A 13,307-nucleotide genomic window follows, 5' to 3' on the forward strand; every position below is an offset into this window, starting at 1 on the left:
GTCAGTAGTTTCTGATACCAGTCCCAAAAATTTCACTGTAAAGAAAATTGTCTCCCATCTGAGGAGGGCTTATAGGACCTGAGAGAAATGAAGGGCAGAGTCTGAGGCAAAATCATGCTCCAATTCCAAGGTGAAGCTTTCCTTGCCTTGGTGAGTTTAGAATTCCATCCAGAGGAACACAGCATGCAGGCCAATATTTGAGCTCTTGCAACCACTACAAAGAAGGACGACAATCCAAACACCAAACACCATCCTAGGTAGAATTCATGTAAGAGACACATCAAGAATTTAAAATAGGATAATTCTTATTCTCAGAGGCAGACAAGAAGATAGCAGTAATATAAAGCAGAACTAAAAGACCTTTTGGGAAAATAATTGCTATGAAAACATGTAATAATTTACAGAATGCATTGATGGGGAAAGTAACAGATAGCACCAAGATGAAATAGAGAGCTGGAAAACTGATGGAGAAACTGTTCCAGGATTCAGTAAGACAGAATCCACTAGATACCAGAGAACAAAGCTCAAACACGTGGCATGTAGAAATAGACTTGCTGCACCGAGATAAGAAAACTTGAAGCATAGAGAAAAACATCAAGGAAGGAATAATAGGAATAGCTTTTCCCAGAATTAAAAATGAAATTTCAGATTTCAAGATTTCTTGAATTCTAAGTAGGACAAGGAAGGTTCACACCCGGATATCAGAGTGAAACTTAAGAACAAGGATTTTAAAGATCTGAAATCATCCGGAGAAAAATTAGATGGATGGATGGATAGATGGATGGATAGATAGATAGATAGATAGATACATAGATACATAGTTACATAGATAGATATAGATAGATGATAGATGATTGATTGATTGATTGATTGATAGAGATAGATAGATAGATAGATAGATAGATAGATAGATAGATAGATGATAGATAGATAGATAGAAAGACAGACAGCAGATACACAGATAGGTATACATACATATACAGACAGTCCCTGACTTACGATTGTTCAACTTAAGATTTTTCAACTTATGATGGTGCAAAAGCCATAGGCATTAAGTAAAGCTGTACTTCAAATTTTGAGTTTGATCTTTTTCCAAGCTAGCCACATGCAGTATGAAACTCTCTAGATGCTGGGTGACGGCCGCAGGCCTCAGCTCCCAGCAGCCACAGGATCATGCGGGTAACCACCTGCTGCTCTACAGTTCACTGTGTGCCAGATAATTTTGCCCACCAGTAGGCTAATGTAGGGGCTCCGAGCATGTTTAAGGCAAATTAGGCTAAGCTATGATGTTCGGTAGGTAAGGCGTATTAATGCACTTTTGGCTTACAATATTTTCAACTTAGAATATTCTCAACTCACTGTGAGCTTACAGGGAGATAAGTTCATCATAAGTTAACAAGCATCTGTACTTAGGAAGAACAGAAAACTGCTTGACATGAGTCTGCCAGCAGCTCCACTTCATGCGAGAAGGTAATACAGTGGTATTATCAAAAAATTGCAGGAGAAAAAAAATTACCCCACCAAACCTCTTCCCACTCAGTCACAGCGCTGCTGTCCTCACCCCTACATTCAATCCCTTGTCAAATCTCTTGATTCTGTCTCTGGGAAGACTCTCAAATATGATTCCCCCTGTTGTATTTCCAGTGCTCAGACTCTGTTTTATACCCAGATAACAACTCCTTCAAACAATCAGTTGCAAGAGTCTCCTAGTTCATTCCCTTGCACCCAGCCCCACGCCCTCTAAGTTGCTCTCAAAATTATCTTTCTTACAAACCATTCTTATTATCCTCCAACATAGGAATTACCCACTCCCCCAACAGGCACACACCCTAAGGGGCCTCCCTGGCGCAGCCAGCTGTACTTTATTTCTCCCTTTCTTACTCTCCCTGTAGGCTTTCTGATTCTGGGTTAACGTGGAGTGTAATTGACCTTGTATTATAATTATTTGTTTAAATATATGACTCCCAACTAGATTGAGAGCTTCAAATGAGCACTAAGCTTAACTCACTTTTGGATTCACTAAAGTGAATGAAGTCTCTCCGTATTTTAGCTCAGTCAGTGCTCGGTACGTGTATGTAAATGTTTTTAAATGGCAACATATCTAAGAAAGACACCAGGAATTTTTCCATTTGGGGTATCTATCTCCATTAAGTCCTGTGCAAAGATAAGAGCATCTCTGTAATAAACATGGCCCAGTGCAGTTGAAAAAGAAAGATCTGCTAGGGTGGTCACTCATTTGCATGCAGGGGACATGGGAACATGGCAAAGGAGACGCTGTAAATCACCCCAGAGCTGGGAGACAGGGCCTCTCGGAACGCCTGGCTCAGAATTATTAATTAAAGCTTCCTCAAGGATGGTTTGTTTGCACATCAGTTGAGCTAAGCCACACTGGTATCCCTGTAAATAATAAGACAGCCCGATTAGGCCTACCCATTAATTAAGTGTCTTTGCTGTGAATAAACAGTGAAATCTTTCAGTCTGAGAGGGCCTATGGCACAGTGATAAATGTGCAGCTGTTGACACTCCTGTAACACAGTCTGACATCTCCATCAGTTCACCGGAGCTCCCTCCCCAGGGACACAAGGCGCGTGTCATGGGAAGATGACATTTCTGCCACACTTGGCCCCTAAAGTTATGTCATATGCAAGTTTACAAATAATCTGAGCTGGGAATAAACAAAAGGGAAAATCGTTCAGGCCCTTAACTGTGACCCTCAACTGTCACATTTAATTGTCTGAGACACTGGTGTGTTTTGGGTACACAAAGTTGGACAACAATAATACAGTGCTTTTACTTTTATAAGAATGTAGAAGTCTGTTATTTAAAAAAGTGATTTGGGGTCCAATTATAGACTCTTCCAAAACCGTAGGCTGTTTTCTAACTTAAAAAAAAGTTTCGGCCCGTACCTCCTCGCTAGCAGCCGTCCGGAGCCAGCCAACCAGCGGAAAATGGCAGACAATTTTTCGCTCCATGATGCCTTATCTGGGTCTGGAAACCCAAACCCTCAAGGATGGCCTGGCCCATGGGGGAACCAGCCTGCTGGGGCAGGGGCCTACCCAGGGGCCTCCTATTCTGGGGCCTACCCCAGGCAGGCACCCCCAGGGGTTTATCCTGGACAGGCACCTCCAGGCGCCTACCCTGGAGCACCTGGAGCTTATTCTGGAGCATCTGGAGTCTACCCAGGGCCACCCAGTGGCCCTGGGGCCTACCCATCTCCTGGACAGCCAAGTGCTCCCGGAGCCTACCCTGCCACTGGCCCCTATGGCGCCCCTGCTGGGCCACTGTCGGTGCCTTATAACCTGCCTTTGCCTGGAGGAGTGGTGCCTCGTATGCTGATAACAATTCTGGGCACGGTGAAGCCTAATGCAAACAGAATTGCTTTAGATTTCAAGAGAGGGAATGATGTTCAGCAAATGCCTTCAAGCTATTGAAGACAGGAACTAGCGTGTATTATGTTTATACCATTCTAAAAGTAGTTCTCTCTCTGCATCAAGCACTAAGTTCCCTTTTATATTGCTGCCCATAGTAGGGCTTTGTAAACTGCAAAATACACACCAAATGGAAAGAATTGGTTTTTTATTGTAATTTTCCCATGAAGCTCTATTGCTAATGGTTAGGTTACAGCATCCGTGAATCAAGTTAACCTTCTAGAACCTAGAACCAAGGTTCCCAAATTCCTCCAACATTCACCTCTATTCCAAAATTTTCCAGGAAGCTATTAGCAAGAACCAGTAGGATAGGGGAGAAGCACCGCCGTGTTCATCACTACAAAACTCGAGAACAAATTCACTGAACGCGTTTGTTAGGGGATTTGACTTCCTCCCAAGGAAGATCGTTGCCTTCTGTTGTCTTTTGCTCTGTCCCTAGAGCCCACATCTCACAGTTTCTAGTCCAGAGTCCAGATAGAGTTGGCAGAGAAAAGTGGGAGGTGCAAAGACTACTCACCCTGGTGTTCCGGATGAAAGAGATGAAGGGAAGAGAGGACAGTCAGCCATGCAGGCCTCAGGGGCTTGTTCCCCAAACAGGGCAAGGGCAGGAAATGCAGAGGCAAGTAAACTGAGCTTCTGGGACTCTCGCCAGCCTTGCCTTGGCATAGTCTGCATCTGAGATTCTGTCCAATCAGATGAGCCACCCGTCCTCAGAGAGGTAACTATCAGGGGTGGGTAAAGCTGGCCTGATATGACCAACCTTGCAATAGAGTTTCTTACATTCATCTTTTCTGTCCCCCACTAGACTTGAGTTCCTTGAAAACAAACCACACATCCCTTCATCTCTGCACCCCGTCCAGAGCCTTGCAGAGTCTTCACTGTCATCACATTCAAGCGCAGGCTGTATAAAAGGAGGAAGTGGGAATGGAATGGATGGGTAGCGTGCTGTGAATATGGTGACACTCAGTAGATCGCTGGCCACATGGACAGTGGAAGGGGATTTTCACAGAGCCACCAAAACCAATATTCCAGGTTCACCTAACATAATGTAACTGAGAATCCTTGGTTCTAATTTGAGACACCTGATACGTAAAGGAAGAAGCATGATGGAGGTCCCAGAGACCGTATTTATTACTCAATGGGGCAGGAACTTGGGAGAAGGCACTGGTGTCCAGGAGAAGAGTTCAGGCCAGTGAATGAAGCCCCATCATGAGCCAGGAACTGAACTAGTCCTGGCTGAAAATGCAACCACAGCACACACTTCTGCTCTCAAGGGGCTTAGGGTTCAGCGGGGGACAGACTTACGTAATATATGGGTGAGACAAAGTCACAAGTGTGAGAAGCCATGTCTGCTCATTTCTGCTTGTCAAGATAATTTCACACAGTCCCTGACTCTGTGAGGCCATGCACCTCTTTGGGAAGATGCTTTGAAGACAAAACAGGATGGAGCACATGGCCCCTACACCACTTGCCTGAGTCACGACACTCCTTAAAAGATGAATGACCCTAGCCTTGTCTTTTCCTACACGGAAGATAACGTTTGACAGGGTTAGTGACTATGCCTCTGTAATTCATAACTACATGCATTTTAGTCATCTATAACCAAATATACTCTTGCACCCAGACTATGACGTGATTTTGCACGTACTGAACTTTCACCACTCGTCCATGAACTGTAAGCTGAAACACCATGTTGGAGCCTCTGACGGAACTGCTCCCGGGCTGTAGGCCTCCATCTACAGTCTTCAGTAAGGCTTCTGAATAAAACTAACTTTAATTCTTTAAAAGCTTGATTTGTTGTTCTTTAGTCGACACATAACAACCCAAAGAATCATTACAAAACATAGGCTGGAAGGGTGAGGAGTGGGGCCATCGCTTTTTTTAACTGAAATGATCTGAGGAGACGTTTATGGTATTAGGAGCTGAGTGCAGAAGGATTCTGGGACATTAAGAAGAGGAGGTGGAATTCTAATCAGGGTGAGAAGCAATATAAATAACAAACAGAATGTGAATGTTACATTAGGGGAAGACAGAAGGAGAAGGAAAAATAATAGCAGTCTCCTTTAGTGCAGAGTAAAGGATCAGAGAGAGTGTAAAGAAAGGTAAACCGAGGTCAGACTGTAGACAGCCTCTGATGCCAGGTGAAGGGGCTGCGATGTATACATGAGCAATGGAGTGATAGGATGAGAGTCAGCCTCAGTGTGCAAAACGAAGCAGGGGGAGAAGGATGGGCATCGGGAGATGGTTATGAAGCCATTGCAGTAACCCAATGTGCGCCAACCAAAAAAAGAATGAAGTTCATGCTGTGGGGTTGAGAGGAAATGATGAAGTAAGAGACCTTGAGAGGCCGAGTGCGCTGGCTCACGCCTGTAATCCCAACACTTTGGAAGGCCGAGGAGAGTGGATCATTTGAGGTTGGGGGTTCGAGACCAGCCTGACCAACATGGAGAAACCTTGTCTCTACTAAACAATACAAAAATTGCCGGTCATGGTGGTGCCTGCCTGTAATCCCAGCTACTCAGGAGTTTGAGGCAGGAGAATCGCTTGAACCCGGGAGGCAGAGGTTGCAGTGAGCCAAGAACATGCCACTGCACTCCAGCCTGGGCAACAGGAGAGAAACTCCATCTCAAAAAATAATAATAATAAATAAAATTAAATTAAACATTAAAAAAAAGAGAGAGACCTTAAGAAGAAAGAACCAAAGAACCTGTCACAGCTGGAAGAGTGAGGAATGAAGCCTGAACAGAAGTCTCAGGTCTGTGGGCAGGGCAGGCAGGCTCGGGGCGGGCAGATGCCCTCACGCTCTCACATGGCTGAGGCATCAACCTGGGGGCTCATCCATGTGCTTGTTCGCGGGAACTTTCCCTGCACATACCCATTTGTTAGGCTTGGAATATACATTTTAACAAACATTCCAAAGATAGACAACCCATTACAAAGGAGTTGTGAAGACCAAGGTTTGAAGCCTCCAAGTAGCAGGCTTCAGAGATAATAGTCCTTGGATCACTCTTCACTCTGGAATGTCTTGGAGAAATTTTTACTTAAATTGTGAGTCATAGGAAAATATACTATCATACCTTCAAAAATCCCAGAGACTCTCTGGTTGACACACACAGAACCCATAGGCAGGCACCTGGACTTCAGACTTTTCTGTCTCTTACATCCCAAGCAAATGCCCCCATATCTGTCTTGAGCTGGGACCTCCTTGGCTTGGTTTCAAAGTGGCAACCTGGAAGCTAACCTCTTGCAGCCAGCATTGATGTTGGTGTCCTTCAGAAAGAACCCCACCTACTTCGTTGCGTTTTTTTTTCTCTTCACATTACATTGTCCTTGTCTTAATAGACAAAAAAAGAAAAAAAATAGGAAGGGCTTTGAACTTCAAATTCCATAGACTTGTGTGAACTCAAAAGTATCTGAAACAGGTCTTAATCAATTTAGAAAGTTTGTTTTGTCAGTGTTAAGGATGCACCCATGATACAGCCTCAGGAGGTTCTGACGACATGTGCCCAAAGTGGTGGGGTCCAGCCTGCTTTTACACATTTTAAAGAGACATAAGACATCAATCAATACATGTAAGATTTACATTGGTTCGATCTGGAAGCGTGGGGCAACTTGAGGCAGGGGTTTCCAGGTCATAGGTAGATTTTAAATGTTTGACTGGCAGTTGGTTGGAAGAGTTATTATCAGCAGAAAGGAATGTCTGGATTACAAAGGGCTTGTGGAGACCAAGCTTTTGTCATGCAGATGAAGTTTCCAAGGAGCAGCCTGCAGAGAGAATAGACTGTAAATGTTTCTTATCAGACTGAATGTCTGTGTCGATGTTACTGCTGCAGGGTATAATGAAGCCTGTCCAACGTCCTCTTCCACCATGGCCTCAGCTAGATTTTCAGGTTAACTCTGGAATGCCTTTGGCCAAGACAAAGGATCTATTCAGAAGGTTGGGGGACTTTAGAATTTTATTTGAGGTTTATACTTGCCACCAGAATTTGTTGGCTTTAGGAGTCACACTTTTGAAAGGATCTTTCTGCAGGAAACAACCCTGTTTCCTGAGTCACAGTGGCAGGAAGGTGGAAGGGGTGTGGGCCCCATGGCATCCTTCCTATCCCGCTGGGGACCCCGCGATCATGCCTCAGTTCTTTAGTGCAACTGTCTCAAAGCAAATAAAGTGGAGGGATAAGCTTGATTCTCAGGGGTGCCAGTTCGACTGAATTTTTACAGGAAGAAATGTGAAACAAACAAACAGAAACAGCGAAAGAATACCTCCAACCCCCGACACAAGCGGACCTAAGGGTTTGTTGGGTAGAGGAGGACAACCTCTCAACCTCTCTCGCCTCACCTCTCAAGGCCTCACTCCAAACCTGACCTTTATCCAAAATTGCATCTCATCCTACTGAATATTAGCTGGAGCTTACATTTGCTAAGGTTACATTAAGAGCATTCACATTTTTTTCAATAGCAAAAAGCCACATTATTCAAACCACAGTGAAAACAACAATACTGGCCGGGCACAGTGGTTCACACCTGTAATCTCAGCACTTTGGGAGGCCGAGGCAGGCAGATCACAAGGTCAAGAGATCGAGACCACCCTGGCCAACATGGTAAAATGCCATCTCTACTAAAAATACAAAAATCAGCTGGGTGTGGTGGAGCATGCCTGCAGTCCCAGCTACTCGGGAGGCTGAGGCAGGAGAATTGTTTGAACCTGGGAGGCAGAGTTTGCAGTGAGCCGAGCTCACACCACTGCACTCCAGCCTGGCAACAAAGCGAGTCTCCCTCACAAAAAAAAAAAAAAAAAAAAAAAAAAAATTATAATAATAATACTAATGACATTAAATAAATAGGTAAATAAATAAAGTTTTTATTTATTTGTCATTTAGTATTTTCCAAGCCATTTGCTAAGTACTTGTAATCCTTACCAAAACAAACAAAAAAAGGGTGAAAAAGATGAGAAGGTGAGGTTGGTCGTTGTCTTAGTCCCTTCAGGCTACTGGAACAAAAATACCACATGCTGGGTAACTTGGAAAGAACAGAAATTCATTTCCCACAGTTACGGAGCTGCGAAGTCGCAGATCAAGGCGCTGGCATAGTCTGTGCCTGGTGAGGGTTGCTTCCTGCTCCGCAGACGGTAGCTTCTCTCTGCGTCCTCACAACGTGGAAAGGCGGAACAAGCTCCTCCTTGGTGGGCTTCTTGTCTAAGGGCACTTATCCACACTCAAGACCTCATCACCTCCCAAAGCCTCCACCTCTCAGTGTTTCACATTGGGGGTTACCAGTTCAACATAAAAGTTTCGGGGGGACACAGCTCAGCAGTAGTTGATCCTTCACCTGTGTGAGTGAACTGTAGCACAGAGCAGCTAAAACTGTTGCTTAGTTTCAAGAGCACGATTTGAGCCAGGCCTATCAGACTACAAAGCCTGCCTGCTTACACCTTCCGTGGAAACAGGCATCAAGCGGACAAGCTGGGCAACTTCATTTAGATTTTAGGAGCAGTAGAGGTGAACTAGAAAGATGCATGTTTAATGTGAGTGTTGGACTTGACAAAAAGAGGTAATTCAAGTGTATCTGGAAGCTCCAGTCATACTTTATTTTTGTCATGACTCTTTATAATGACCCAATAGCTTAATGTAATTCTAGTGGAATTAGACTTGAAAAGTTTGAATGTATATGTTGGATCTCATTCTGCTCCAGTGACAATTGCCCTTAACTGGAACGTGCTGGCCTGACCCCCAGCCCATCTGGGCACCCAGAGGGAGCATTGGCCAGGACCTGGTTCAGCTGGTCTGGCCAACCAGGTAACACTCCCTTTGCTTAATTCTTCAGGAAGGCTGCACCATATATATTTTTGGCCATACAGTCTTCTCGTTAATGGACTCAAGAAGCACAAGACCAAAATTTCAGGAACCATCGCAGAGGCCTGAATGTCCACTGCAGAGCTCATCCAGTCCGAAAATCCTTCTACTTCCCTCATTTGCTTCTACCCAGCCTCAGCTGTCCTCTAGTCTTTTTGTATTTTGCTCTTCTTGTGGTTAGATAACAGCTGCTCAGCAGTCTTCTATAATTACAAGATTCTGAAAAACAGTTTCCACCATGGTAAACCCATAAAAGAGGGTGAAATTCTTATTCCTTAAAGCAGAAAATCTCTGCTTCAGAGGTGTGTGAAGTCTCCATCTGAAGTTGCAACCTCAGGTTTCAAGCACTAAGAGATGTCTGCAGAAAAATATCAGCAGGCGCTCCTCTGCCCTGGTGAGTGCAGGTCCATTCCCTTCCAGGTACGTGCCTGAGTGTGCACACCTCCCACGCACCACAGATCTGAAAGGGAAGCTGGACCCGGCAGGAGCCTAGCATGAAAAGGCCACACACCTTGAGAGGAAAACAGGGACTGACCCAGAAAATGCTCCAATCTGTTTGCACTAACAGGTTCCTCCTTTACCATTTCCTCCTAATGGTCAGCAGCTCCAGACACTAAAAATACCCACCCTTCCTAAACACTGAGTATCCCAGATTTTACTCTTCATGCAGCATCTGACAATGGAACCACGTGTCCATGGTATTCTACAATGTTTGATCTGCAGATTGTTTTCATTTATAGGATGGGTATTGGAAGGAATTGGATATCCCAGCAAAGTCGGTTTATGAACTTGTCTTCTTGAGAGACACAATTTCTCCCAGGTAGAACCTATAGAGCAGATAATAAGAGCGGTGCAGTACTTCTTTTACTAATTCGTTTGAGTTCACATTTCACATCTCAAAATGCAGGAAGAAAGGGTTTCCAATGTTATTTGACCCAATCCTTGCTTCAATTCCCCTGGCATTTATCTCTCTTGTGTATGAAAAGCTTCTTTTGAAGTCAGAACTCCAGGCATGGAGGAAGAAGAAATTCGTCAAGAGAATTGAACTCAGAAAGATTAAAATGTAGAGTTTTAATATAGCTGTAGCTGACACCTGTCAAAGAGATAAAAGGAATACTTTGGATTCTAAGAACAGTGCCAGGACTATGAAGCACTACTTTAAAATACGTATTATTTTGATTGAAATTTGTGGAGGAAAAAATCAATATAATCAACCATTCTAGTAAATGGATACACTGAGAGAATGTACTTGGCTCTAAAGTATTTATTTTTTAAATGGAAAAAAAAGCCTTCAGTGAACACATTTTTTATAGGTTTTCTAACAGGCAATATTTCTAAGTGTACTTAACCTAGAGAATTTTCTTTTCCAGTTTTATCTGGAGTTATTCCCACATAAAAAACCTTCTTAACTCTAAATGAAAGTTGATAAATTATCCGTATATTACCAACATAGTTGCGATAGGATATCAGAGTCTCAAAGTTTTGAAAAAATAGAAATTTAGAAATGATCGGTTAATCCCTCTCCAAAAAAGAACAATTGTATTAAAATCCGCCCTTATATAGAAAAGAAAGATGAAATCTTGAGAGAGTCATGTCAACATTTAACCCTTCTCATTAATGTTTCCTCTCACACTCAAATCCCAAAACTACAGAATGCAATTGTAAGAGTTTTACTATTAAATCAAATTTCTTTATGAATATTCTAGAAAATGATGGCCAAAAACAGAGGTCAGTTTGTGTCTTCCAAATCTAAGGATTAGATGTAAAAGTATTTTCATGACTTGTTTGCCCTGAATTTTCTGATTTGTGTAATTATAAGGAAAGTTCAAATATTATCATGAAAAACTTTTAAGATTGCACGTAATAAGTTATATTAAAATACTATAATGACAATTCTTGTTAACCATGAAACAGCACCCTGAAGCATGAAGTTCAGGCTCGATAAATATTTATTTCTGTTGTTTCATCAACTCAATGCTTTATAAATTATGATTGATTGCTGCATATAACTTCAAGGTTGACATTTTCTTTAATTTACTCTCAGGAAAAGAAAGTGGAGATTTAAGATACTGTCCCCCTTGCTCAGCATATGAGAACATAAAACCTGAAAGGACAGACGACTTTAGGGAGAGGTAATGAGTTCTTTTTGACAGGCAGAGTTTGAGGTGTCTCTGAGTCATTCAAGGAGACATCCACACCTGGTGATAGATTGGTCCAGTCTGAAGCCTGGAGGACCAGAGCAGGTTCTGGACATGAACTTGGGAGTCCTGGGCACTTACGATGGCTGAAAGCCTGAGAATGGCGAGAGTCCCCAGCAAACAGGCATCAACAGGGAAGACAAGGGTACGAGTGATGGTGCCACAGTTGAATGGGCAGAAGAGAGAGGCCCAAAGAGGAGACTGAGGAGGAAGTGGCAGCACCATGAGGTCAAGGAAAGGGGCCTCCAATAGGAAAGAGTATTCCACTGTGTCTGAAGCTTCGGGGAAGTCGAACAAGACTGAATCCAAGAGTGGTTGTTGAAATTAAGAAAAGTTCATCCAGGGCAAATGGTTTGGTGAAAGCAAAGCCAGATTATCTGGCTGAGGTAGTGACTGGCAAGAAAGGATGTGGAAACTGGAAGCATAAATGGCTCTTTTGAGATGTTTGGCCATGAAGAGGAAGAGATAGGGCAAGTGTTTTTGAGGGAATGTGGTGGCCGAGGGAAGTCTGATGCTACTTGTTATAAAGGAGTCCATAGACACAGGGGCATAGGACAATCAAGTGAGGTTCTTTGAAAAGACACAAGAAGATGGGATCCAGAGAGAGTCAAGCCCACATTTAATTCCTAATTCCACCTCCCTCTAGTTATGCACTTGAGCAAGTCTCTGCATCTGGAGTAGAGATAGTTATATCTATTGCAAAGAGGCAGGGTGAGAGATGTATGCATGAATGCCAATTGCACAGTGCCTGGCACATGACAAACACATAGAAGGTTACTATGAGACTGGCAGGTCAGTGGTTAGTGATGTGGCTGTGGCTGTGGTGCTTGTGGTTGTGGGGGAAGCTATAGGGTTAGCTAGCAAATTACAGAGCAACCTTTATACTCACATCACAACTCCAGCTTCGTGTCTCCAGTGGCACTCAAGAGATATTAAGACTATGTTGAACTAAATAAAAATAACAATACATCTTGTCAAAACATGCAGTACGCAGCAAAAAAACACTGCTTAAAGGAATGTTTGTAGCACCAAATACATATATTAGAAAAATAATCAAATTGAAGCAGGAAAACAATAAAGGAAATCAATGAAATCAAAAGCTGTTTCTTTGGCAAGATCAATACAATTGATAAACCTCTAGTCAGTCCAACAAAGGAAAAAAAGAATAAAGACATATTGCTAATATTAGACATGAAAGAGGGGCCATCACTACAGATTTCATTATGTTAAGAGGAAAATAAAGGAGTAAATATTAAGGACAGTCCCATGCCCACATATTTGACAACAGATGAAATGAACCAATATCTTGAAAGATACTACACCTCATCTGTTGCAGCGATAACACAGTAGCATCTTTTCATCTCTGATTTTTCCCTGACCTTAGTGCTGAATCTTCTTCCTCACTTTACTAATATAAATTTCTCTCATGTTTAGCTCAGTACCTAACACTTAGAGAGGTATGCATTTGCGTGTTTCTCAAATGAATGAGTCGCTCCTCATTTCCATCCTCATTCCTCTCCTTTTCTCCATGTCTTACTTATCTCACTATCAAAAATTTAACTCTCAGTTCTAGGGAGATAATAATTTAGCATCCAATTTCCATCAAGCTCCAGGTTCGTATTTCCAGCTATCTGAAGGATACGTCCATCAGAATGATCTGCATCTACTCCGAACAAACAGTCTGCTGAACTCATGACCTCTGCTGGCTTTACTCCTGATGCTGCAGCTCTCTGTAGTAAACCAATGATCTCCATCACTAAAACCCTAAGTTTGCATGATGCTATGTTTCCTTTTCCCTTGATTTTTTTTTTTTTTTTTTTTTTTTTTTTTTT

General features: G+C 42.8%; 1 protein-coding gene across 1 annotated transcript; it reads left to right on the forward strand.

Annotated features, from left to right (window-relative positions):
* The first annotated feature begins 2,902 nt into the window (after window positions 1-2,902).
* On the forward strand, window positions 2,903-3,417 carry LOC108527981 (uncharacterized). The gene has a single exon (XM_017869554.1). It carries the CDS (start codon window positions 2,971-2,973, stop codon window positions 3,334-3,336), a length of 366 nt encoding a protein of 121 aa, XP_017725043.1. The 5' UTR covers window positions 2,903-2,970; the 3' UTR covers window positions 3,337-3,417.
* The last annotated feature ends 9,890 nt before the right edge of the window (window positions 3,418-13,307 follow it).

The sequence above is a fragment of the Rhinopithecus bieti genome, unplaced genomic scaffold, assembly GCF_001698545.2.
Source record: "Rhinopithecus bieti isolate Rb0 unplaced genomic scaffold, ASM169854v2 scaffold_3948, whole genome shotgun sequence".
NCBI lineage: Eukaryota > Metazoa > Chordata > Mammalia > Primates > Cercopithecidae > Rhinopithecus > Rhinopithecus bieti.